At 40.6% G+C, this 26,449-nt stretch overlaps 2 protein-coding genes across 14 annotated transcripts in view; one reads left to right on the top strand and one right to left on the bottom strand.

Annotated features, from left to right (window-relative positions):
* The window catches only part of VEPH1 (ventricular zone expressed PH domain containing 1), a 254,352-nt gene that overhangs the window by 46,636 nt on the left and 181,267 nt on the right, over positions 1–26,449 (top strand). For all 13 annotated transcript variants that reach the window (XM_019810515.3, XM_045037395.1, XM_019810519.3 and 10 more), the window contains one exon: positions 17,174–17,340. In XM_019810515.3, the coding sequence (XP_019666074.1) occupies positions 17,174–17,340 (167 nt within the window). The remainder of the gene's footprint in view (positions 1–17,173; positions 17,341–26,449) is intronic.
* Positions 3,106–9,654, bottom strand: PTX3 (pentraxin 3). Its single transcript, XM_023260440.2, has 3 exons — positions 9,172–9,654; positions 8,316–8,717; positions 3,106–4,332 (listed from the first exon to the last, which is right to left on the bottom strand). The coding sequence occupies exons 1-3, from the start codon at positions 9,299–9,301 to the stop codon at positions 3,719–3,721; spliced, it is 1,146 nt and encodes a 381-aa protein (XP_023116208.1). The 5' UTR covers positions 9,302–9,654; the 3' UTR covers positions 3,106–3,718.

Genomic DNA, 26,449 nt, shown 5'->3' on the forward strand with positions numbered 1-26,449 from the left:
TTGACTCCACCAGCAGATGTTGCTGTGAAGTCAAATAAGGCCTGCACAGAGAGGAACATCCCTGGGCTGGCCTCTGAGAATGACTTCTCCGCAATATAAGGGAATCTTTATGTTAGCTTATTCATATGTATTTTCACGTGTTTGCTTCTTTTTGATTTAATCCACTGGTAACAACATGGAAAAACTTAAAGACAACTTTTATTTCAAATATTAGTTTAGGAAGTACTTTTAGATACATTATCAGTTTTTCTCTTATTTTCATAATAACCCTGCAGCAAGGTAGGCAAGTCCTTTATCTCTAATGTCTTGGCTACTGTGAAACTCATCAAGATTACTTGGCAGGTCTGACTTCTTCTAGTTGGTAGGTGATGGTGTTCTAAGATTAGAATGCTGGATTTCTGAGCCCAAGACCAGCATGCTTCCTTTCACAGTCCAAATTTATGAAACTGAATGCAAGTGTCAGTAATCTATTTTCTAGTTCACTGAAATCCATGAATATAGATGTAAACATATATCATTACTTTGACCAAGATTTTTAACTTTATGAGTGCTTTTTATTAAGGGGCTAAAAGACAGTTCTGGAAACATTTGACCTCAGTAAGCTTCTCAACGAAAAGCTTTCTAACATAACATTTAATTAAAAAAACTAAACATCAGTTAAAATTTCTTCTTTGTTTGCAAATGTAATTGTTAAAGTGAAGTTAATTAACTAATGGCAAGTACCAAACTCTAAAATGTATACTTAGTAGTAAAATGTTCTGAATATATTTTAAAGGAATTAACATTTCACAAAAACCAATTTATATTGTAATAGACAAGGAAAATATATCAACTCTGTTTTGTTCACATATTCATATGCAAAAATATTGCTCTAGTGACATACATACATATGTACTAGAGTGACAAAGTGACAAACTGTCACAATTTGTCTAGAACTGAAGGGTTTTCTGAGACACAGGGCTGACTCTCAGTGCTAAAGGGGGGACAATTCTAGGCAAACCAGGGCAATTGGTCACTCGAGTACACGTACACACGATATTTTATATTTTATATATATAACGTATTATATTTTTTCCTCCTAAAAACTTGAGTCATCTTGCACATTTTACAACACCATGATACAGCGATGCCCTTAATAACCATTCTGGCGAATGAAACTCTTTGCCAATGTGCCAAACTACACCAGCATACTGATATTTCTTTTTAGAAATTTTATGTCAGTTTTATACATTTCTTACTTCTTCCTTTTGATGACACTATGTATTCTGAAGCTCATTAAATACTATTAGAAAAAAAAAACAGTCAAATAGCCAACTTCCTGAGAATTTATAAAATGTATTTTCTAAGTATAGTCTATGAGTGTTTTGAGGGAATAAAGTGTGTGTGGTCTTTTCAATTAAAACAAAAGTTGTTCTGGATCAGATTAGGTTGGTCAAACAATAGTGGATTTAAAATGCCAGAAGTGTAGTTTTCTCTCCTATAGAAGAATTGCAGGGATAGGCAGCCCAGGACTGGCAAGGCAGCTTCACAACATGTGAGACCCAAATTGCTCCGAATTTCACAGTCTAAGATGGTTGCTGAAACTCTTGCCATCATTCCCATATTCCAACTGGGAGGAAGAGGAAGGGAAAGAGATTCACATTCAATATTTCAACATCAGCCAGAACTTAGTCACCTGGCCACACCTAGCTGCAATTGATGCTAGAAAATACAGTCTTACTATGAGTGGGCATACTCACTATTTAAACCAGAATGTTGTTACTTTAGAACAGAGGGAAAAAATAAGTATTAGGGAACAATCAGAAATCCCTTGAACCACTTATCTGGATTTACTGCCGTAGCAGATGAGATTTCTACTTTTGTAACCCAAGAATTCCTTATTTTTCTTCTGTTTGCTGCTTCTTTACCCTCAATGTGTGATCCCCATAAAAAAATTAAAAATGCCCTTATGCTTAACTCTGTCAGAATACGAGTTTGCATGTATTTTGGGCAGATCTAATTCTTGCATCTGGGATGTGGAAATTGAACGCATGCCTAATTCTCTGCTTGTGGTTGGATCTAGTGTTTTTTTTCTTCCAGTTAAGTTCTCAAGTCATATAGATAATGGCTAAACAAGGACTTAACGTATGGCCAGTGTGCCTACAACCTTGAATCATGTAACCTCCAAGGTTCTGAGACTGGCCTTTGACCTCAACTGTGAACACCCTTTTTGGAGATCCATCAGCCTGATTTTGTGGGTCTCACAAGTGGAATGAAACTATATCGATACCACAAACATCCTCAAGCATACCTAGATTCATGGCATTTTATTGATAAAGGCAATGAGAGACCAATTCCCTTCTTTTACTGAGAAAACCCAGAAGAGTTAAGTGACTTGTCTAAGGACACTCAACTAGTTGGTTATAAAATGTGGTTTGACAACTACTCCTGGCCCTATTCTCCAAACCTCCCAAACCGTGAAGACCTGTGGTTGCTCAGGCCCTGTCTTTAGGTGGACATATCATCACTGTGGCCCTACCACATTTGCTACTGACATTCAGAAACAGCTTTGCCGTAGTCTTCTATTAGCCCTGCATAACCTCGACAGGAGGAGAACATCAGTGTGGGAGAGTTACCTCACCTTCTGCAGGGTGAAGAGGTTTGATTGTCCTCTCCTTCATGCATGAGTATGAGAATGGGGTACGCTTTCAGGGTAGGAGTCATCGTTTCCTTTCCAGATTCTTAGATCTCCCCAGTAACAGTCCTCATCACATACATTTGGGGAACTATGCTAATTTATGTTTGTTGCTGTGTTACACAGGACAGAAAGTTGTATATGGTCATAGATTTGCCAAATTGGAAGGGACTTAGAGATCATTTTTCCTCAATTCCTTGATTTCTCAGTGGAGAAAACTAAAACTCAGAGAGATGAATTGACTTAGCCAAGATCAGATGTTTTGCTTATGATTTGTAGGAAGCCAAAGCTTAAAGCAACTCTATAGTTTATTTCTAACAATATTAGCTATTACCATTCACACAATAGATTAGTATCTGAAAACTGTTTCCTACTTCGAGTTTGGATTTGCTCCAAAACATCTTTTAAATTTATAGTTAGATGATACGGGATAGTTTTATAAAATATTTTATTTACAGTACAGCTTTACAAAAATAGTCTTAATAAAATTAATACAAAACCATTTTACAATATAACTTATATAACTATCTTCTCAAAAAAGTGACATTCGGTTATAACACATAAACTACATTTGCATTTGTTAAGTCACATTGTAGTATAAATATGTTTTATCATCATTTTTTAATAAGGTACATACCAATAACAATGAACAATGGACAGCAATATGTTATTTTATTTTTCTTCCAATGTAAAAGTCCTCTCTGGCCAAAACAAAATTAACCAAAGGAAAGTAAAACAATTGTCCTTCTGTTCAATAATACAGTCCGTTTTAATTATTTGAGAGTTTATCTGACAAAGACATGGCATTAATCTGAAAGCACCTGGCATAAAGTCTAGTAACAATATCCCCAAAAGCATTCTCCAATGTCTTGTCTTCAACTGTTTATTCAGTATTTTGCCAAGATGAATAAAAATTGATCTCAACTCTCCCCTTCATTAATCTCAAGTGTGCTTAATATGCACTGAGGTTTTTAGACCTTCCCAACTGGCATATGTTGAAAACGTGAGTTTCTTTCTTTGGCTTCAAGTAGAGTTTCACAACACTTATGAAACATACTGAGCTCCTCCATGTGGCTGAATTTCTGTGACTCCCCACCCAACAACATTTCCCCGGATGTGACAAGAATCGGCTCCTGCGGTCTCTCTTATCTCTTCATTGCTGAGAACGCGATCCCAGATATTAAAGCCTGTGAGTCTTCCAGAAAAGGCTAGTGTTTCATCAAAGCCACCACCTACACAGCAGCCGTTCTTTTCTTGGCCAATCTGCAGGATCCCTCCCTCAGGAACAATATGACCTATGGCCATCTCGACAGTGGTAGCCACCAGTTCACCGTTTACCCACAAGGACATGCGCCCCTTCTCTGAATTCCAGGTGCTGCACAGATGGGTCCACTTTCCCAGGGAAATCACAGTATTAGCAATCAGTTTGTTCTCCTCTCCACCCACCACAAACACTATGGACTGATAGCCAAGGTACAGCTGGATCTCATATGGATTTCTCTTTGTGCCATACGAAAACAGGATGGTTTTGTTTAATACATCTGTGGCTTTGACCCAAATGCAGGCACTAAAAGACTCAAGCTTCATTGGTGTCGCTGGATGCACGCTTCCAAAAATCTTCTTGGAACGCATTGGGAATAAAAGTGCTGTTTCACAACCTAGAATGGCAAGAAAGTAAGAAGGATAGGAGAGAAAATATAAATTCACTCAGAAACGATTCCAGCATTTGGGTCTTTTAGCATAGGCATTTTAATGACTACCACTGAAAATTATGTGCAGTATTACACCATGACTTGAGGAGCTTCAAGAGTGATTTCTTGGTAGAGCAAAGAAAACAGGAATAAGGAAAGTCAATTGTCAGGCTTGCTCAGTGAGGCATCTAAGTGGACAAGATGACATGCAGAGGAGCCAAATTGTCCCAACTCAGAAAATAATGGAAACCATATTTTAATAACTAGTTCCCCTCACAATTAGCTTATTTCCTTTTACTGCTTTTTTTAAAATAAAAATGTTGAGTGAGTCACTATGCTTTAACTTCAAACAATGACACTGTATTTTCAAAAAACCTAAAGCCAAACTTGTTTCCCTCATCTTGACTTCACCAAGCTTTTAGAATAAAAACAAAAACAAAAAACCTATGAAATTCAATGGTCCTGGCTCACCCTATTTACCCACGGTCAACATGTATTTTTATTTTATGTGTTAATGTTTTATTTATTTATTTTGAGAGAGAGACACCCAGCAAGTGAGCACCAGCACAGAAGAGGAGCAGAGGAAGCGGGAAAGAATCCCAAGCAGGCTCAGTGCTGTCAGTGCAGAGCCTGACTCAGGGCTCGATCTAATGAACTGTGAGATTGTGACCCGAGCAGAAACCAAGAGTTGGTGCTCAGTCAGCTGAATCACCCAGATGCCCCAAGTCAACATGCATTTTTAAGTGAAAATCTAGGACAGTCATATTGTTGCTGAATACATTTCATATACCTCATGTTCTAGATAGTTGTAAACTTTGCAAAGTTTGTAGAAAGCTACCTTTGAAAGTCAGCAATAGATGATAATGATGACTAACTCTAATTGGGTAATCTCTGTGTACCAAATACTGTTCTAATCCCTCTATATCATTTTAATCTTAATATTCCCATATTAAGGGATAGTCTTAATATTCCCATTCTACAAAGGAGAAAAGTAAGGCATAGAGCACTAAGTAACCTGGTCATCAGAGGCCACGCCCTAACTAGCACACTGCATTGCTTCTTAATGGTAGAAGAACCCCTAGATTTGACTAGGGGGGCTGGAACTCAGTTTGTTTTACTATTAGCAAGCATGCAGTTTTTGATGAGCCCCATATCTCTCTAGGCTTTTATAGGCTAAAAGCCTCTTCCAGTCTCTTCCTAATATTCTGCAAGTCTGTAAGCAACAAATATATAGTACTCGGGAAGAACTGTGTAGCCCAAGGATATGCTTAGAAACTCTTATTTTGTCCACAGGCTTATAAATACTGTTTAAGCAACAATAGAAAGCCTTTAAGGAAGAGTGAACTCTTTCAAGGGGCCTACTGGAGAACATATTTCTGCTCAAGAGCACTTGGAAGGAGACTTTGTGACATGGGAGTTGGGAGCTCAGTAAACTCCCACCTCAGTTCATCTCCAGGTCACATGTCTGGTCAGGAAGCTAGAGATGCTGAAGTGAAGATCTTCTAGGTGTCTCTGGGAAACATGCTAAAACCTTTCACGGGAGAACTCTACTTTGTGATAACTTCATAGGTGTATGAGAGACCAGAAAAAAGAATTCTTTTTAATGTAAAGGAGGCCGAAGTATTCACTTTATGACAAACTGAAGATTTACCATAAAATAGCTTTGATAAGCAAACTTCCAGAGCATTTAGAGACTAACTGGTGAATGTGTAGAACTTGCAGGCACCAAACGCCCATGAAAAGTGTGCTGAACTAAGTTCAATGACTGCAAGTGATTGAGGGCTAGGCTCTGTCCTAAAAAGTTAGACAGATGTGGACCTAGAAATAATCAAAGAAATACTGAGATTCAGAAAATTGTATGAAAGTAACAACAACACTAAAGCACAAGTTGGCCCTGTTACATTTTGCTATTAACTTTTTCAGTGAGTAATTTGAATTTTTGAAGATTTTTGAAATTCGTAATGAGGCATTCTTTTCTCAAATGAAATCGGTAGATGCATTTTTTTCTAGTTGTGTTAATTAAATCAAACAAAGATAATGGAATAAAAGATGCATAACCATTTGAGATCTTCTCTGTAATGTCCCAGTAAAGTAGTGTTCAAGAAGGGGCCTATTGCAGTCTAATTAACTGATTTCCTGTTTAAATAAACCCAGGCAGTCAGGATTGCATTCCAAAGCATTCCTTGATTGCCTCTCTGAGACCCAGCTTCCCCTGCAGGGTGCACTGGCCATAGGAATTCATGGAGTGGAACTTGTTGTTCGCAGGATTTTTGTGGATTTTTTGGTGGGGACCAGTCACTGAGGCTCTTGCTATCTCTTTAAAATGTCAGAGACTCTCATGAAATGGCTTTTAACTAATAGGTTTTTCTGATTATATTATCAAAGACCGAACAAAATTAAAACCAGGTTCTTAGGAGGCCGACAACAGAATAATTAGGAATCCCTTAGGAACCAAGCTGGCAGGAAACCAAGGGAAGAGAAACCAAACCATGTGGAAAAAGTACTATTGGATATAAGAAATTAACTATTTTAGAATTCAGAAATACATTCCTCTCTGCTCTAACTAGCATACAGAGGTGAGAGTGAAAATTCGCATTAATCAGGTACATTAAATGTACAATGATTTTACATGGTTTGCCAAAGACAAGAGATTTCATCCATTAAGACAGCCACCAGATTATAATTTGTCTCTTTGCCACTTACATTGAGGATCTATTGTATATTTGATTTTATGCTTTTTCAGTCTCTGAAACCACACGTAATACATTCAAGGAAATATGCTCAGTACTGCCAAACAGTCCTCAGCTATTTAGTAACGACTGATACTCGGGTATGGTTTCTGTAATTTTAAATGAAACATGCTCTCACACATGCTTATGATTCTTCCTCCTACTTCAACAGATGAGTTGCTTTATTGTAACTGTAAAGAGGAATGGCATTGTTTGTGATTGTTTTCCCTTCATGAGATTCTCAGGAACAGCGTAAATTACATTTTCTTACCCAAGTCGCTGATTTTCTAATATAACCCACAAATGATTTTTGCCCTACTATCTCCAAAAAAGTTTGACTTGTAAAGGAGTGTTACTTGGTTCCAAATAAATCTCATTTCTTTTAGCCATCTTCCCAATGTATTTTTCAGGCCCACATGTGTTTGGAGATTCATGTAGTATCACATGGGACTTCCAACAAGTTGCATCTGGTTCGAACCGCCTGTCTTTCTCTTTCTCTCTCTCTCTCTCCCTCTCTCTCCTTTGGCTCTCACCCCTTAAATCACTGGGGAGGAGGGTTACCAATAGGCTCCTACCTCAGACCATTCTACCTTGGATCCCGCCCCCGCAAGTTTATCCCAAGCCTCGTCTCTCACAGGCTAATTCCCCAGGCCCCGGGGACTGGGAGACCCCTCAGGAATTCCACTAATCTTTCAGGAGATCAGGTTCAGTCTCAAGTCTCTTGCTCAGAACCAGCGGGGAGGAGGGGCCGGCCCAGGGATTGGAACGTGTCCCTAAAAATTAGGCTGGGCCCTGAAATAGCGCGGGGGAACCGGAGCCCTTTCCCCCCTAAAGAGAGACAGGCTAAAATTAGAAGAAGTGGAAATCCCTAACGGAGGGAAGCCGGACAGCTAGAGAGGTCACGGTTATAACCGGCCAATAGAGCTCCTGCACCTCCTGGTCGGATCGGGTGTCAGGGGCCCTTGACGTCTATTTCAAGACTGTGATGGTTACGTGCACAGGTCTCTTCTGGGCTCCCCGCGGCCGGAGAATACTTTTCAAAGTCAGTTTTCGCGCCTTCTATGGCGAATGTGATCCGTGTGAGCGTGCATAGAGAACTAGAGCTTCGTGTGTCCCCACTGAAGCTGGCCCTAGGGGGCTGCCACTGGGCTTCCCGCCACGCGCGTTCCGAGGACAAAGCGGCGGGGGAGGGGAGGGGGCCGCTCCGCTCCGCGTCCTTACCTGCCGGCAGCCAGCGCCCGGCCGCCCAGCCCTGCACCGCGCGGAGGTCGGCTCGCGTCCGCCGCAGCTCCTCGAGCACCGCGCCCAGGGCGCGCCCCGCCTCCTCCGGGCGCGGCGTCTCCGCGCTCTCCAGGCGCGCCAGCCTGCGGCCCGCGTCGCGGCTCGCCTGCAGCAGCTCGTCCAGCGCCCGGGCCAGCCGGGCCTCCGCGGGGGCCGGCGGCGCGCACGGCCTCGCCAGGCTGCCCGCCAGGCGGCCCAGCTCCGCCCGCAGCCTCTGCAGCTCGCCCCGGAGGACGTCGTCGGTGGCCTGCAGCAGCATGCCCTCCCTCATCTGCGAGTCCTCCAGCATGATGAAGAGCTTGTCCCACTCGGTGTGCTCCCGACGGCAGTCACACGGCGTGGCTAGAGCGCGGGACACACGCGTTACCGGCCCGCCCAGGCCTTCCCAGGGCGTGCTTTGTAGAAAGCCGACCTCCCTCGGTGGTCCCAAGTTACTGCCCGTCCCCAGCACCCCCTCCCCTTTAAGGACACCTCCGGAAAACAGCGCGTGACTCTCTCGACAATGACAGAAACCATTCACGGAGGTACATATTAAGTGGAACGCTGTGAAATTTGCCGTTCATGAGGCTCAAAACAGGCAAATATCGGCGATTTCATGCGGTCCAAGCCATTCTGTGTCTGTGACAGAACTTTTTGAAACCTCCCCCTTTCCTAAAGTGCTTCCTTTCTTTGGCAAAACAAACTATAGTTTTTTTAACGCTCATTTCGTTGGCTACGAAGTATATGTATAATATTTAGACCCACAGGGATGGCTATGTAGTTAGGGTTAGCAGAGAAACAGTTAAAATGAACTTACGGTCCTCAGTGGGATGGAGTCCATTGTCTATTTCGTTGTCCAAATTCACATACATGAGCTCATAATCATCCGAGGTCTCGGCAGACACCGCACACCAGAGAGCACAAAACAGAATCGCAGGGAGATGCATTGCTGGAGAGAGACAAAGTTCTTTCTTTTGCCGCTTCCCACAGCTGGCCTGAGGGGACGAGGCGGGCTCTCGAGTGAGCAGTGTTTGAGCAGCGGAGAGGGAGAGTGAGAGGCAGGAGCAGAGAGCCCTTAATAAATGCTGGGGAAAGCCTGAATGGAGATGAATGAGTAATGCCGGTGGCACCGCGGTAACGGGAGCTCCCCAGAATTTGGAGGGGAGGGGGCTGGGTGGGAGGGCGAGGGAAACGTGGACGTTGCACAATAATAGACCGCAAAGGTTTACGCTGCAGTCAGATTAATTGGAGGAGGGTCAGAGGGGAAAGAGGTGGGGAAACTGGGCTAAGACTGTCCCCGTGAGGATTAGCTGTTGTAACTTGAATTGGTAACACTGAGGGATGAAAGGCAGGGGAGGGGAGGGGAGGTGGGGGGGGGGGGGGGGGGGAAGTAAGTCAGCAGGCATAGAGGCATGAAAGCAAGATCATCATTCCAGCATTTCGTGTGGCGCTTTTTACAGTTTCACAGCCCTTTATGTATAGAAAACTTTCCCACTTATCCTTTGTACACAGTTTTATAGGTCTGAGTTGTGAAAATGACTCTGTGATTCTGAGATAAACCAACTTGGTAAGGGTTTTGATGGCCCTAGAAGCCAAGTCCATTCTGAGTTATTCCATCTTTAAGCCTTCTGGAGTTGCAACTATGCTTTTATAAACATACTTTTAAAATGACAAACAACAAAGCAAAAGCGATAAATCTGAATTAAGAAGGAGCTGGGGGAGAGGAATTAGATGATTTTAGGGATGTTTCTTTTCATAAACCAATATTATGTGGAAATGATATGATTTCACTAGGTTTAGAGTCAAAGTTCATGTTTTTAAAGTAAACTTAGGGATTCCTGCTTCTGTGGAAATAATGAAGGTCTATATAAGCTGAAAACTAGTGTACGAAACGCCTAGAAATGCATTTACATTATAATAACATTAAATGTACAAATGGACTACCAATAAAGTTAGGGAAATATCCAGGGGCCAAAGGTAAAGGGGGGAACCACAACCAAATGCGTAAGCCCAAGAGCTGATGCTAAGGCCCCCCCTGGAGGGAGGTAAAGGGAGGGAAGGGTTATCAGTTCTGCAGCAACCAAGTATTAATTAATGACCATGTGGGAGCAAAGCTTAGGCCTGAGTGGGGAGTTAGGAGTGAGACCCTCACCTAAAGCCAGACCCTCAGAGAGTTGTATATTGGATTTCAGTGGATATAGCCCCATTCTCTGTCCTACACTAAATAAGTGAGAAGTAAGCATGTCTCTCTTTAACTGAACTTTGCAGAGTCCCTAAAAGTTTGTGACTGTGGGTCTGCCCTCATACATGTGCAAGATTCAGTGTGTACTATCTGCCACAGTAAAAACAAGTTCACAATACAAATATTTAAACATAAGAGGAAACAATCCGCAACAAATCAGAATCAGAAACAAAAAAAAAAAAGGATTAAACACCCCTCTCCCCAAAACGTCATTGATTTAAAATATCACCTAGGAACTAGAAAATAGGTGTGTTTAAAGTTATTTTAGATCCTTGGGGCACCTGGGTGGCTCAGTCGGGTAAGCTTCTGCCTTTGAGCCAGGTCATGATCATGCGGTTCATGGGTTTGGGCCCTGCATTGGACTCTGCTGACAGCTCAAAGCCTGGAACATGCTTCAGATTCTGTTTCTCTCTCTCTCTCTGCCCCTCCCCTGCTCATGCTCTGTCTCTCTCTGTCTCTCAACAATAAGTAAATGTTAAAAAAAAAAATTGAAATTATTTTAGATCCACAAGGAGTTGGAAACATGAACAAAGAAAAGACATTGTGAAAAGAAAAAGACTAGGCAGATTTTTTTTAAGGACCATATGTAATTTCTAGAAATAAAAAAATTAATTGAAAATTTAAAAACCTCAAGGAATGGGTTAAATGACTAATAGGCAAAGCTGAAGAGAATATTAAAGAATTGGAAGAAAAATCTAAGAAAATCATCCAAAATATACTCTTTAAGTTCAATAAAGTATTCTAAAGGCATTTCATTGTTCAGGAAGATGATAGAGAAATTAATTTTGTTTTGTTAGTTCCAGAATGTTTCTTTTATTATTTTTTTTATTTTTTTATTTTTTAATTTTTTTTTCAATGTTTATTTATTTTTGGGACAGAGAGAGACAGAGCATGAACGGGGGAGGGGCAGACAGAGAGGGAGACACAGAATCGGAAACAGGCTCCAGGCTCCGAGCCATCAGCCCAGAGCCTGACGCGGGGCTCGAACTCACGGACCGCGAGATCGTGACCTGGCTGAAGTCGGACGCTTAACCGACTGCGCCACCCAGGCGCCCCTCAGAATGTATCTTTTAAAGACAGCCATGAGAACCAAAAGGAAATAGAATGTTCAAATAGAAGGAATAGAAAGAATTGAAGAAAACTTGTTCAATAGAAAGCAGTAAAGAATGGAAAAAGGCATAGACAAAGCAAGATGAATAACAAAACACAACACAGTGTTGTAAAAAGAAATCCAAGTGTACCAATAATCATCATAAATATTAATAAAACAAACTTTCCAATTAAGAGACATAAGTTGTCAAGTAAGAATATTTTTAAAATCCTCAGCTATGTGTCATCTACAAGAACCACACATAAAACATAAGAACCTAGAAATGTTGAAAGTAAAAATTTTACAAGGCCAAGGGGAGAATGTATGAAACAGGTACATTTCAAAAAAGCTAGAATAGTTATATTAATATCAATCAAAAATAGACTTTAAGGGAAAGAGAATAAAGTATGATAAACACTTTACCAGGAAGATATCTCAGAATTATTTAGTAACATAGTTTCAAAAAATATATGCTGAAGACTGACAAAATAATGAGAAACTGAAAAATCTATAATTATAGAGATTTTAATAGAAGTCTTTCATAACTATGTCCACTTCTGTGATAACTGATCAAATTACAAAAACGTTGCTAAAGGATAAAGAAACCTAAACTATATAAAGTTCTATATAAAATGAAATATATAGAACATTGCTCAGAGAGTTTGCTAAGCAAGTTCTACCAAACATTCAAGGAACATATAATCCTCATCTTACACAAACTGCTTCTGAGAATAGAGTATGCGGGAATGCGCTACATTCTTTCTATAACTTTCTATAACTTTAGTAACTAGGATACTAAAAAGAGACAAGGACAGTACAAGAAAGGAAGGCCAGTCTTATTCAAGAACATAAATGCAGAAGCTCTAAATAAAATATTAGCCAAACATACTCAACAATATAAGCATAAAAATACATTATAACCAAGTTGAGTTTATTCCAAGACTGCAAGACTCATGTAAATATTAGAATTATCTATTAATTTATTACATTAACAATTTAAACGAAAAATCATGTAATCGTGTCAACAGATGCAGAAAAACGTTTAATAAAATTCAACAGTAATTTATATACAAACTAGAAAACAGAAACTTAAACTGATAAAACAGAAATGCCAAAATCGATAGAAACATATACATACATAATAATGAATCCTTAGAAACATAATTTTTAAAAACAGGAACAACAAAAGGATATCCGTAGACACTGGTTCTACTCATAGAGCATTAGAGGTCTCAGCCAGTAAAAGTAGGACAAAAAAAAGAAACATAAGATATAAAAACAGAGAAAAGAGACAAAGCCATCATCAATTATTATGAGTTGATTACCTATAAACAGCAAATCTAAGAGACTCTGAAGACAGATTATTAAGAGAAGTGAGCAAGCTTTGCTGGCTGAAAGAACACACAAAAATCAGTGTTTTCTTAATGCCAGCAGACAATTGATAGAACATTTTTTAAAGCTTCCATTTATTTACAATAGCAACAACAAAAATGAGATACCTGGGAACCAATTTAATAAAAGATACATACAACACAACTAATATCACAAAACTTCATTGAAGACATTTTTTTAAACCCTACATGGATGGAAGGCCATGTTCTTGAATGGGAAGACTTGCTTTCACAAAGATGTCAATTATCCCAAATTAGTCTGTGCATTCAGTGTGGGGAAAAAAAATGCCAATCTAGTTTCCTGAGGAAGTTGACAAACTAATGGTAAAATTTATATAAAGGAGCCAAGAGGAATTTGAAGTAGAAGATGAAGAAATTTGTCCTATGAGATATAATGATTTATTATAAACATTTTGTAATTAAGAAAAAGTATAATTGGTGACGCTATGATAAATATCCAGACACAGACACAGATATATGAGAAACCTTCTGCATGAAAAAGGTATTAAAAATCAGAAGGGAAACAACTGCCAACTTGATAAATGGAGCTAGGGCAATTGTTTATATACACACAAAAAATCTCTTCCTCATGTACAAAAGTAAGTCCCAGCTGGATTAAAGACAAATATGAGAGACAAAATCATAATGCTTTTAGGAGAAAATTTTTATGAACCTAGGGTAGAGAAAGATATCTCAATAACAAAAAAAAATACAAACTATGAAGAAATTTTAAAAATCAACTACATTAACATTGCAACTTTAAAAGCAATCAACAAAAAACTAGTATACAGAATAAATAAATGCTTTCTACAAATCAAGAGGAAAATATAAACATCGCAAGTGAAAATAGGCAAAGGATATGAATGGTCAAATCACAAGAGGGGAAATGACCTGTGAGCCTATTAAAAGGGTACTTAGTCACACAAGCAATTAAGAAAATGAAAATGAAAACAAGCACACACAAAAAAATGAGGTACCATCTCACACTCCATCAGACTGGCAAAAACCGATGTCTGTCAAGACCAAACGTTGGCAAAGATATGGAGCAACAGAAACACTCATGCCGCTGGTGGGTGTGTGAATTGTTATAGTCATGATGGTAGGCAGGATAGTGCCCCCCAAGTGTTCATGTCTTAATCCCCACAGCCTGTGGACAGGTTATGTTTCACTGCATTGAAAATGGAACTAAGGTTGCTACATAAAATAGGGAGATAATCCTAGATTATACACATGGGCCAGTGTAATCATAAGCATTCTTAAAAGTGGAAGAGAGAGGCAGAAGGGAGAATCAGAGAAAGAGATTGATGATGATAGCAGCAGAGTCAGAGGACTTGCTCTGTTGCTGACTTTGAAGATGGAGGAAGGGAACTCTAAGGAATGCTGACGGTTTCCAGAAACTAAAGAAGCCGAGGAAATAAATTCTCTTCTACCACCTCCAAGAAGGAACCTGACCCTTCCAATGCCTGGATTTTAGCCCAGTGAGACTCCTGTCAGACTTTTGAACTATAGAAATATAAAATAATAAATTTGTGTTGTTTTGGCCCACTAAGCTTTTGGCAATTTCTCATGACAGCAATAGAAAACTAATACAACCACATTGCAAAGAAATTTTGAAACATCTAGAAGCTTAACTCCCAGGGACAAAACCCCTGCTTTGCCACTTAATTATGGGGTATAGGGGACATCAGCGTCACCTGAGAGCTCGTTAGAAATTCAGATTCTCAGGCCCAAACCCTTAACCTGCGGAATCAGTACCTATGGTTTAACAAGATACTCGGGTGATTTCTAAGCACATTAAGCTCAGAAGCAGTACCCTAGCGAAGATCTCCCATTTATACACAAAGAAATAGGTGTAAAAACTGCCACGTTGTTGGTAAAAGCTAATCATAATAATCATCATATTCAAAATAATCATAGTAATGTCTCTCAACCATTGAGTGTATGAATAAATTGAATATACAAGAGAATACCATACAGCTGTGGGAGAGCTCCTTGGAGCAAAACTTCAACACAATGTTGAATGTACAAAAAGTTAGCTATTACAAAGAGATTTATACAGTGTGAATTTTACTGATATAAAGTTGTAAAGCATGGAAAACAACACTGTAAAATTCTCGTTGGTGCATATACGCATACAACGAAAGTGTAGAAACATTCCTGAAGATGATAAATACCAACTTTAGGATGGTGGTTGCCTCTGGAGAGAAAAAGATAGGAGTGTGACAGGAAGCAATTCTGGCACGAGGTTGTTTTGAAAAGATGGTTGGTGTGCACACCCTTGTTCTTTATATTATTGCCTACATTTATCTAATGGCTTCAAACATTCCATGATTTAAAAATATATTAGTTTATAAATGGGATAGATAGGATTTCTATACCTATATCAGTTTCTAACAAAAAAAAGGTTTTAAAAAAATTTATTAATATGTATTTGTTTTGGGGAGAGTGCAAGTGGGGAAGGGGCAGAGAGAGAGGGACAGAGGATCCAAAGTGGGCTCTTCCCTGGCAGCCTGACAACAGTGAGCCCTATGTGGGGCTCGAACTCATAAACGGAGATCATGACTTGAGTTGAAGTTGGACGCTCAACCGACTGATCCACCCAGGTGCCCCTCAAAAAAGTTTTTATGCATTTATTTTTTTGCATCATTTGATAGAAATTCAAGTCAGCTGACAATGACTAATCTGGAGTTTTCCCCTTCAGGGCTCTCAGGAAGTTTAGTGAGTGAGTATTGTACCAAAAAGCCTTACACCAGTTTCCTCTCTTCAATTCCAACGACAGTCCTATTTATCACAAACTTTTTTAGAGATTGATCAGGATGTCTCCATAACTAAGTTCTATGATCAAATGTACCCTGTACATTACATTTAAAATTCCTGATCCTTTAAAGACAATTCTTGGTTAAAATAGAAAACAAACAAAATAAAGCAATGTTTTGGGACGGACACATTTTTTTAAAAGAAAACTCTGAGTGTATTTCCAATACCTTGTACTCTGTGAACTCTTGTACTGTCCAAAATCTGCTGGAGACCAATTCTATGAACCGCATGTGAGAAAAAACAATTCTCATTATTTCTCATCTCCCATAATCATTCAGTTTGATCCAGAATCACCCTTCTATTAAATTTAGTCACTGATATTCTGAAAATGATGACTTTCTTTCCTTAATTCTCACATCTAAATGTCCTTTACATATAGACATGTCCTACCATTTAAGAAAGGTCTACATATGTGTAATCACTTCTGTTTATTTGATTCCTTCCGTGTATTTCTTCTGTATATAAAGCCAAATTTAAAGTAAATAGACACAAGAAAATTTTTGTTCAAGAAATCCCTAGCAACCAATTCTCCTGAGACGTGTAAGTACTTAAGAGGATTCTGAGGGGAAAAAAAATCCATACCATAAAGTGATAAGCAGATGTTTCCCATATGTTGTTTGCAGATAAGTCTCTGTAGCTTATGCAGTATCTTTTCTTGAGATTTTGCCATTTTAAATCCAGTTGTCCCTACATGTCTTTGAGGTAAATCACGTGTGACAAACAAAGCTGAGTCTAAACTTCCCTTGAAATAGAGCAGAAATTGGGGATTTAAATTTGCATTGCTACTTTTCTAACTATTCATAAAAATAGAGCATAGTTTCCATATGTCAGTTGTCTAAATCATGCCTCCGTATCTCTCAGGAAGGTGAATACATTCCTCTGTGCTCTTTTTTTGGTTCAGTTTCATTTAGTCTCATGCTTACGGCACTGCTTAGTTTTCATTTAAACAGCATCCAAATGTTGTGTCTCATCAGGAATTCTTTATCAGAACTGTTTCCTTCTTAAGGGTGTGGTCCGGTTACTGTCAAATTTTCCTCTTTCCCCGTGGTGCATTACTCAGGACAATTTTTCATTAGATAATAAATAAATAAAATATCCCCTTTTATGGAATCAGTTTAAGCCATGCTCTAGTGATTTTTCAGGATAAGATACTGTGTTATTTTTAGCAGAAGACTTGGCCATTTAATGAATAAGTGCAAAGTTTACTGAATTGACACTAATGGTGCTTCTACTGATTGGGAGCTGATAGTCATCATTCTTGGTATTGTTCTTTCAACAGGTAATGCCATGTTGTTGAGGGTGTTACCTGCTGTGTATGAAAAGCAGCCTCAGCCAATTAACAGACACCTGACAGAACTCCTGGCCTTGATGTCTCAGCTGGAACAACCAGAACAGTACCATCTTCTACGGCTTTTACATGTAGCTGCAAAGAGAAAGCAACCAGAGGTAAAAAGTACACCATATACATGCTGGTCCACATAACCATGCATGTTTCTGGGTTTGTGAGCAGGATGTGTGCTTCTGGCTTCCTCCCTCATGTGTCTAAACACACCTATCCTTCCATGAAAGCACTCGTTCACTTTTTCTGTAACTGTGAAAGTGAGGAGGTAGGTGATGGCAGAGGTTGAGTACTGTTATGGGTCCCCAGAGAAACAGAACCGTTAGGATACATATATCATGAACAATTGGAATTGGCTTATGCGATTATGAGGCTGAGAAGTCCAGAAGTCCCACAAATGCCCCTTACAAAGTGCCATTTGTAAGTTGAGGACCCAGGAAAACAAGTGGTGTAGTTCCAGCCTGAGTCCAAAAGCCTGAGAACCAGGAGAGCCAACGGCTTAAGTTTTGGTCCAAATCTGAAAACCTTAGAACCCGATGGCTGATGGTGTAAGTCACAGTTCAAGAGCAGGAGAGGACCAATGTCACTGTTCAACCAGTCGCATTCAGGCCCTCAGCAGTTTAGATGAGGCCCACCCACACTGGGAAGGGCAATCTGCTTTACTCATTCTACCAATTTAAATGCCAGACTGATCTGGAAATACTCTCACAAACATACCTAGAATAATGTTCAGGCACATATGTGGGCACTGGATGACCCAGTGAAACGGACACATAAAATTAACTTTAACCGGTATAGTACTAAAAACAGAAGAAAGAACAAACCAATCTACAGCCATTGCAGAACAACCTTAATTGAAGTTTGGTGTGGCCATGCAGTCCCAGGAATCTATACTTTCTCAGATAGGGCCAAAGGAATGACCTGCACATGGGGAAGTCAGTCTACAGTGAGAGCAAAGTCTCATTTTCTAGAGGGCAAGTTAGTTGTTTTTTTGGAATCAAATAAAATATTAAAATAATTAGGGTAATTGTGATTATCAGTAACAGAGCACCCAATCCATGCTGGCTTAAATAATGAAAGGAATTTATTAGCTAATGTGATGGGGGAAAACAACCCTTAAGATGAGATTTGATCCAGCAGCTCAAATGATATGAAGACAACAATTTTCCTATCCTCTATTTCTCAGATTTGATTTCTGGTTTTGGCTTCTATTTTCTGCAGGCTTTGACCTGTGGGCTTCAGACAGGTACAAGGGGCTCTCTAGGCACTGGCTTCTTCTACCCCCTCCACCACCACCACCAACATCCAAACAAAAGTCCTGATAGTCTCTGTTTAGGACACACACTCTACCCCTGACGCTTCTGCTACCCCTCAAGGGTACTCAGATAGAGACTAGAGGCTGCCAGGAAGAGGAAAGTAGAAATGGATTACGGAGGGTACCAGAACATGTGTACGAGTAAGATTAAAGGTCAGCTCCAGGTCATATCACTTATAGCTGTATCCTGCTTCATTTCTTGATGATGTCAATACCCACCACTTGAAAAATTAGTGAACGTTAGGTGAATACTGGACCATTTGAAGTCAACATTTAAATTATTCAAGGAAAGACAGGCAAAATGGTCATATGCGTTATTAACTATAATAGGCTGCAAATGCCTTGTGGTAAGGAACTCTTTCTTCTTTTCTCCTGTATCCCAGACCTTGGCATAGTGTCTGATAGCACTCAATAAACATTCATAAAACCAAACAGAATAAAACAGAGTGGTAAGTGTTCTGCAAATGGTATAAACAGAAGGGTGGCAATGAATTCTGCCTTAGGTAGAAGAAATAGGTGACATGAAGATTCATAACTGGAGTGGCATCAAGGCCAGACCTTGGAGAATGGGAGGTTTTGTTTCAAGTGGAGCAGAGGGCCAAAGGATCTTGAGGAAGTAGAGATGGGGCTGGGAGTCTTGGACACTAGAGAGCAGACTTGAACCCTACTCATGGAAATTTCGATTCAGTACGTCTGGGTACCCAGATCCTGCCTTTTACAAGTTCCCAGGTGATGCTTCTCCTGCTGCTCCAAGGACCACACTTTGAGTAGCTAGACTAGAGGTTGGGCAGAAGATTGGGAGCATCCATGTCACCTGGTGTACATTTTTGCTTTTGCCCTTAGAACAATATATATCATTATTTTTGCATGTCTGTCTTTCCCAGTGCACTCTAAACTCCTTGAGGGGCCTGTGTCTGCATATTTATATATACTCTCTAGCATAGTGCCGGACACATAGTAGGATTTCAATAAAATGTTGAATTCAGAAATGAATAAATGACCAAAAGAAACCAAAGAGATTGGAGAACATGAAGAATCAGGGAGAAGTTGTGTTGTGGTCTCCAAAGGGTGTAAAGTGACTCAACAGGATCAAGATCCAGAGAAGTAAATGAGTCTGGAGATTGGAAATGTCCTTAGATTTGGCAACCGGGACTCCCCAGGACACTGTCTTTGTGGGTGGGGTGAGAAGTGGCAGTCATCGTCATGGACTGTGTGTGGAGAGAAGGTTAGGCACTGACTGCATGAGTGTACAAGTTTAAAGAAAATAAGGAGAACTAAAGAACAATCCAATAACAACGAAGAGATTGAAGATGTGGAACAAAACACTAGCTAGAATCAGATGTTTGAGGAAGTTAGGGAATGAATTCCAGAGCACAAGTGGAGGAATCAGTTTGGGAAAGGATTAAGGACAGAAAGTTTGAGCAAAACTGTAGTTGAGTTTGGGCAAGGAATAGAGTTGAAAGATCACTGGATCACCTAAACGGAGGCTTGGAGTGAGGGACAGAGAAGGGCTGAGGTATTTGTTTCCCATTACCACAAACGCAGGGGTTTAAAATAGCACAAATTTATTATCTTACTGCTCTTGAGATCAGAAGTCCAAAATGGTTCAGCAGGGCTGTATTCCTTCTTGAGACTCTAGAGGATAATGTTTCCTTGCCTTTTCAGCTTCTGGGGGCTGCTTGCATTCCTCAGCTCATGGCCTACATCCCTCTCCCCTCTTATTTTCTCATCACACCTCCTCCAACTCTGAGTCTCCTAGCCTCCATCTTCTAAGGGTCCTTGTAATTACATTGGTGCCACCCAGAAGATCCAGGATTATCTCTCCATCTCAAGACCTTTAACTTAACTATACCTACAGAGTCCTCTTTGCCACATAAAGCTACATTATCACAGGTTCTGGGGATTAGGGTGTGCACATCTTTGTGGAGTCATTATTTTGCCTACCACAGATAGAGCCTGGAGACCAGATGATAGGGAAATTGGGGGGGGGGGGCGGGGAGTGTGATTAAAAGGCCAAACTTGGTTTCATAAAAGAGGCAGCTGGCATACCATTTTATCTGCAGCCTGCAAGCAAGAGCAAAACACAGTTTTTGGAAAAGAAGGTTCAATAAAAATTCAAGGGGGATCTGGGGAGAATAACTTAGTTCAATTTATTTCCCATGGGCTAAAGGCTGGACATGAAAGTAAATTAAACCAGGGGAAGGCTCACTTACAAGAAGGGGGAGGGAAAAGTCTTGGGATCTCCCTACCTAAAAAGGTGGGGTCGAAGAGTGAGGATGGCCCCAAATGTGACATTCAAAGAGGTCCCATCAGACATCCGGTGGCCTCTGATGGCCTGAAGACTCAGGAAAGGACTTAGGAGGCCATTTATAAGGCCCCTGACATCTGCCTGTTCTCATAGGGTCTCTTTAACTCCCAACACTTTGAGCAATTATACAGTCCTAAGCACCTACAGATGGGCACTCTCAAAGCACTGAGGTTTTACAAATGTTCTTCACCTGGAATGTCCTTCCCTCACCACTACCACTCTTTCTGGGATGACTATTCCTGGACTTTAGACAGATACTTAGACGTCAGTTTCTTACCAATAATCTTATCTGACTCCTTCCTTCACCCCCATCTCTGCCTAGCAAATTTCACATTGTAATGACTCTGCCTCTAGTGGTCTCTCTCTCTCTCTTTGGATCAACTTGGTTCTGATGCAAATGCTGGAGACATGAAGACCACCTTGTTCACTACTGTGTCCCTGATGCACTGCATAGTCCCTGGCATACAGAATTCATTCCATGAATATTTCTTAACACAGATGAGTTAATATTAGTGCCTAAATTTACAGAGTACTTTATCATTCACAAAGGGCTTTTTCTTCTTAAATCTTTTTTAAAATTTTGTAATGCTTATTTATTTTTGAAAGAGGGAGAGAGACAGAACATGAGTGGGGGGAGGGGCAGAAGGAGAGGGAGACACAGAATTCAAAGTAGGTTCCAGGCTCTGAGCTGTCAGCACAGAGCACGATGCAGGGCTCGAACTCATGAACCGCGAGATCATGATGTGGACACTTAACTGACTGAGCTACCCAGGCGCCCCAAGGGCTTCTTTTTTTAGGATCTAATTCTATCAATTTACTCCTACCAACAACTCTAATGTATGTTATTTTCCCCTCTGTTTTACACCAGTCAAAATGGTTGTTCTGGGAGGCTAATTTGCCCCCATCACACAGGTAGTAAGAGGTTAAGTGACTGGTCCAGTCCAGGACTCTTACCTCCTAACCCCCTTCTCTCTCCTCAGCTTGGGGAAGAAAACCAAGTAGCCTCCTCTTGAGAGGAGTACAGGCATACCTCATTTTATTGTGGTTCATCATATTGTTGCACTTTGCAGATACTATATTTTTTACAAATTGAAGGTTTGTGGCAACCCTGTGTCAAGCAAGTCTATTGGCACCATTCTTTTCCAACAGCATTTGTTTACTTTGTGTCTCTGCGTCACATTTTCATAATTCTTGCAATAATTCGAACATTTTCATTATTATTATATTTGTGATGGTGATCTGTGATCAGTGATCTTTGGTGATATTATTGTAATTGTCTTGGGGTGCCCCAAACCACACCGTATGAGATGGTGAGCTTAATGGATAAATGTGTGTGCTTTGACTACCCCACCAACTGTCCATCCCCCATCTGTCTCCCTCTCCTAGGGCCCCCCTATTCCCTGAGACACAACACTATTGAAATTAGGCCAGTTAAGAACCCTACAAAACCTCTAAGTGTTCAAGTGAACAGAGGAGTAGCAGCTCTCTCACTTCCAATAAAAAACTAGACATGAGTAAGCTTAGTGAGGAAGGCACATCAAAAACCAAGACAGGTCAAAAGCGAGGCCTCTTGCACCAAATACCATTCTCTTAGCTAAGTGCAAATGCAAAGGAAGAGTTCTTGAAGAAAACTAAAAGTGCTACTCCACTGAATACATGAGTGATAAGGAAGCAAAACAGACTTATTATTGATGTGGAGATAGTTTGGCTGGTCTGGATAGAAGATCAACTGCGCCGCATCATTTCCTTAAGCCAAAGCCTAATCCAGAACAAGGCCCTAACTCTCTTCAATGCAGGTGAGGAAGCTGCAGAAGAAAAGCTTAAAGGTTGCAGAGGCCAGTTTGTGAGATTTAAGGAAGGAAACCGTCTCCGTAACATAAAAGTGCAAAGTGAAGCAGCAAGCGCTGATGTAGAAGTGTAGCAAGTTATGCAGAAGATCTAGCTAAGATAAGTAATGAAGGTGGCAACACTAAACAGCAGATTTTCAGTGTTGATAAAACAGCTTTCTATTAGAAGATGCTATCTAGGACTTTCACTGCTAGAGAGGAGATATCAATGCCTGGTTTCAAAGCTTCAAAGAACAGACTTCTCTTTTTTTTTATTTTTTTTTAAATGTTTATTTGTTATTGAGAGACAGAGCATGAGCAGGGGAGGAGCAGAGAGAGAAGACACAGAATCTGAAGCAGGCTCCAGGCTCTGAGCTGTCAGCACAGAGCCCGGCGCGAGGCTCGAACTCACAAACCACGAGATCATGAGTTGAGCCGAAGTCGGTCACTCAATCGACTGAGCCACTCAGGTGCCCGCAGACTTCTCTTTTGTTAGAGGCTAATGCAGCTGATGACTTTAAGTTGAAACCAGTGCTTACTGACCATTTTGAAAATCCTAGGCTCTTAAGAATTAAACTAAATCTACTCCCAGACTTGGAACAACAAGTCCTGGTTGACAGCACATCTGTTTACAACATAGTTAACTAAATATTTAAAGCCCACTGTTGAGACTTAGAGCTCAGAGAGAGAGAGAGAGAGAGAGAGAGAGAGAGAGAGATTCTCTTCAAAATGACTGCTCATTGACAATGCACTCTATCACCCAAGAGCTCTGATGGAGATATACAATGAAATTAAAGTTTTCATGCCTGCTAACTAACACAACAACCATTCTGCAGCCTACGGATCAGCCTATGGAGTGATTTGAACTCTCAAGTATTATTTAAGAAATATATTCCATAAGGCTCTAGCTCACATAGATAGTGATTCCTCTGATGTATCTAGGCAAAGTAAACTGAACCCCCCCTGGAAAGAAGTTACCATTCTAGATGTTAGTAAGAATATGCATGGTTCATGGGAAGAGGTAAAAATATCAACATGAACAGTAGTTTGGAAGAAGTTGATTTCAACCTTCATAGATGACTTTGAGGGGTTCAAGACTTCAGTGGAGGAAGTAATTGCAGATATGGTAGAAATAGCATAAGAACTAGAATTAAAAGTGGAGCCTGAAGATGGGACTGAATCGCTACAATTTCATGATAAAACTTTAAGAGATGAAGTTTTGCTTCTTTTGGATGAGCAAAGAAAGTGGTTTTTTTGAGCTGGAATCTACTCCTGGTGAAGATGCTGTGAAGATTGTTGAAAAGGCAACAAAAGATTTAGAATGTTACATAAACTTATGATAAAGCAGCATCAGGGTTTGAGAGGACTTATTCCAATTTTGAAAACAGTTCCACCGTGGGTAAAATGCTACCAAACAGTATCGCATGGTACAGGGAGATCATTTGTGAAAGGAAGAGTCAACTGATGTGGCAAACTTCACTGCTGTCTTATTTTAAGAAATTGCAACAGACACCCCAACCTTCAGCAACCACCACCCTGATCAGTCAGTAGCCATCAATACAAAGACAAGACCCTCTACCAGCAAAAAACTTACAACTCATTAAAAGCTCAGATGATTTTAACAATAATGTATTTTTAATTAAAGCGTATATATTTTTAGACATAATACTATTGCCCACTTAATAGACTAGAGCATAAAAATAACTTTTATATGCATTGGGGAACTAAAAAAATCATTTGAGTCTCTTTATTGTGACATTCGCTTTATTGTGGTGGTCTGGAATATCTCCAAAGTATTACTGTAGTGTTCTCAGCTGGTTACAGGAGGCAGAGGAGAGTAAACAAGGACACTAATAGTGGTTGAACTAATGCCAAGTACCAGACACTGTGTAGGTGTTTTACAACATTATCTCACTTATTCCCCATAACAGCCTTTCCTTTGGTAAACAGAAAAGTCAAAGTCTGGAAGGGTTAAGAACTGTGGTGGTACAAAGGAGTGATAGTGAGGTGGCTTTTCACACCCTCCTCATCTGTAGCAGCCCCTCCAATTTTCAAATAGGCAGTGTCCATGTCTTCCACTGGCCATTACGGTCACAATGCCTCCCATATGACGGCCATTTACAGAAAATCTGGGGCTGTCACTGGTTAGGTAACTTTTCTAAGGCCATAGAGATAAGCCTGAGGTACATCATAAACCCAATCTAATTCCAGCCATTGAGATCTTTTGACCTCAACACCCTGAAAACTTGAGGCTGTAAGGCATGGCTTGTGAAGCAGATGGGGGGGGTGAGAGGGCTCAGTAGACAAAGGCGGTCAGAAAGGTGAGCTCTATGGCAGAAGTAGGAGACCTGAACTGAATGAGGAGAGAGTGAAAGCAGAGTCCTGTAGGTGTTGTGCATGCTAAGTGTGGATCCCAGGATGAAGCCGCAAGGGTTTAAGAAACAGGCACAGTGATGTATGTGAATGGACCTCACCTGTGCCAGGGCCCTAATGGGTGAGAAGTTGTAGCAGGGGAAGGACCCAACCTCTGTTTCCCACCAGCACTGCCCTTCGTGTTAAAGTGGGCCTCCACCTGCCTCCTGCGGCTCGTCATGGGGCTCTTCATGGCTAACACTTGGTTACTGAGGTGTGCAGACAGTGAGCCAGAGACATGCTGGATTCACCTCCTCTCTCTCATGTTCCTTAATTAGTGCGCAAAAAGGAAGGGAGAGAGGAAATTGAAAACAATGGCAACAATCAGAAATGCAGACTGAGACTTCCAATTTAAGTCTAGTTATTATAACTTCATTGCAGATGAAGCAAGAAGCTAAATGAGAAGCGTTTCGACCCTGTGGAACTGGGATTAAAGTGAATTTTTCCTTTCTGCATAAAAGCTATGCCAATGCTCTGTAAATAGGAGGTAAACTGAGCAGGTTCTCCAGTGAAGACAAGGTTGAGATCGCAAAGGTGGCAGAGCTTCAACATCCATATATCTGTGAGCTTCACGTGTGGCTGGCCAGGCAGGTCAGTCCCCTTCCTCCATCACTGCCCTCTGGCTATCCCTCTTTCAGAAAACCATCCTTCTCAGTTAAAGGGAGGCAGTTCCTGGCTAGTGATTCATGGCTGGAACCTCCAGAGAATCCTCAGGGTTCATTTATAGGAAAAGGCTGGGTGGTCAATTTTCCAAGTGGCCTTTTGGGGCTAAGTCTGTATTCTTGGCTGCTATAAACCATGCTGTAACCTAGCCAACAAAAGGAACAGCATTTAGTAACACATAAGAGCCCATCTGTTATTATCCCCAGGACTTGGGCTTTTAGCCCCAACCGTACAGAGATGAGTGGCAGAAAATAGCAACTTCAGCCCTCCGTTGATTAATGTCCAAACCCAGAGGAACTGCTTTTGTGGTCTGGTCCCTAGAGCAGAGAGTCATTTTCTTGGATTTTCAAGCTTACAGCATTCCTCTTCACATACCTAATCCTGAGGCACCTAACACAGCATCATCATGCTGACAATACTCAGAGGTCACTTTTGGTATTTATTTAAAATAAGCCATTTGCAGAACATTAAGAAGATGGAGTGATGGAATATATAGACTGTTCTACAACAGTCTTTGGAGCAGAACCATAATTTTCAGTATATATATTTTGTCACTATGGTGGGAGTAATTAGTAAATGAAAAGAGTGGCAGTTATTTTATAGGGTTTCGAAGAGTAATAGAAATTGTTAATGCTGGCCAAATCAATTAGAAGAGACAATTGAGCCCAAGGAAAATTTAAGAGGGAGTACAT

Source organism: Felis catus, chromosome C2 (genome assembly GCF_018350175.1).
Source record: "Felis catus isolate Fca126 chromosome C2, F.catus_Fca126_mat1.0, whole genome shotgun sequence".
In the NCBI taxonomy this organism is placed as follows: domain Eukaryota; kingdom Metazoa; phylum Chordata; class Mammalia; order Carnivora; family Felidae; genus Felis; species Felis catus.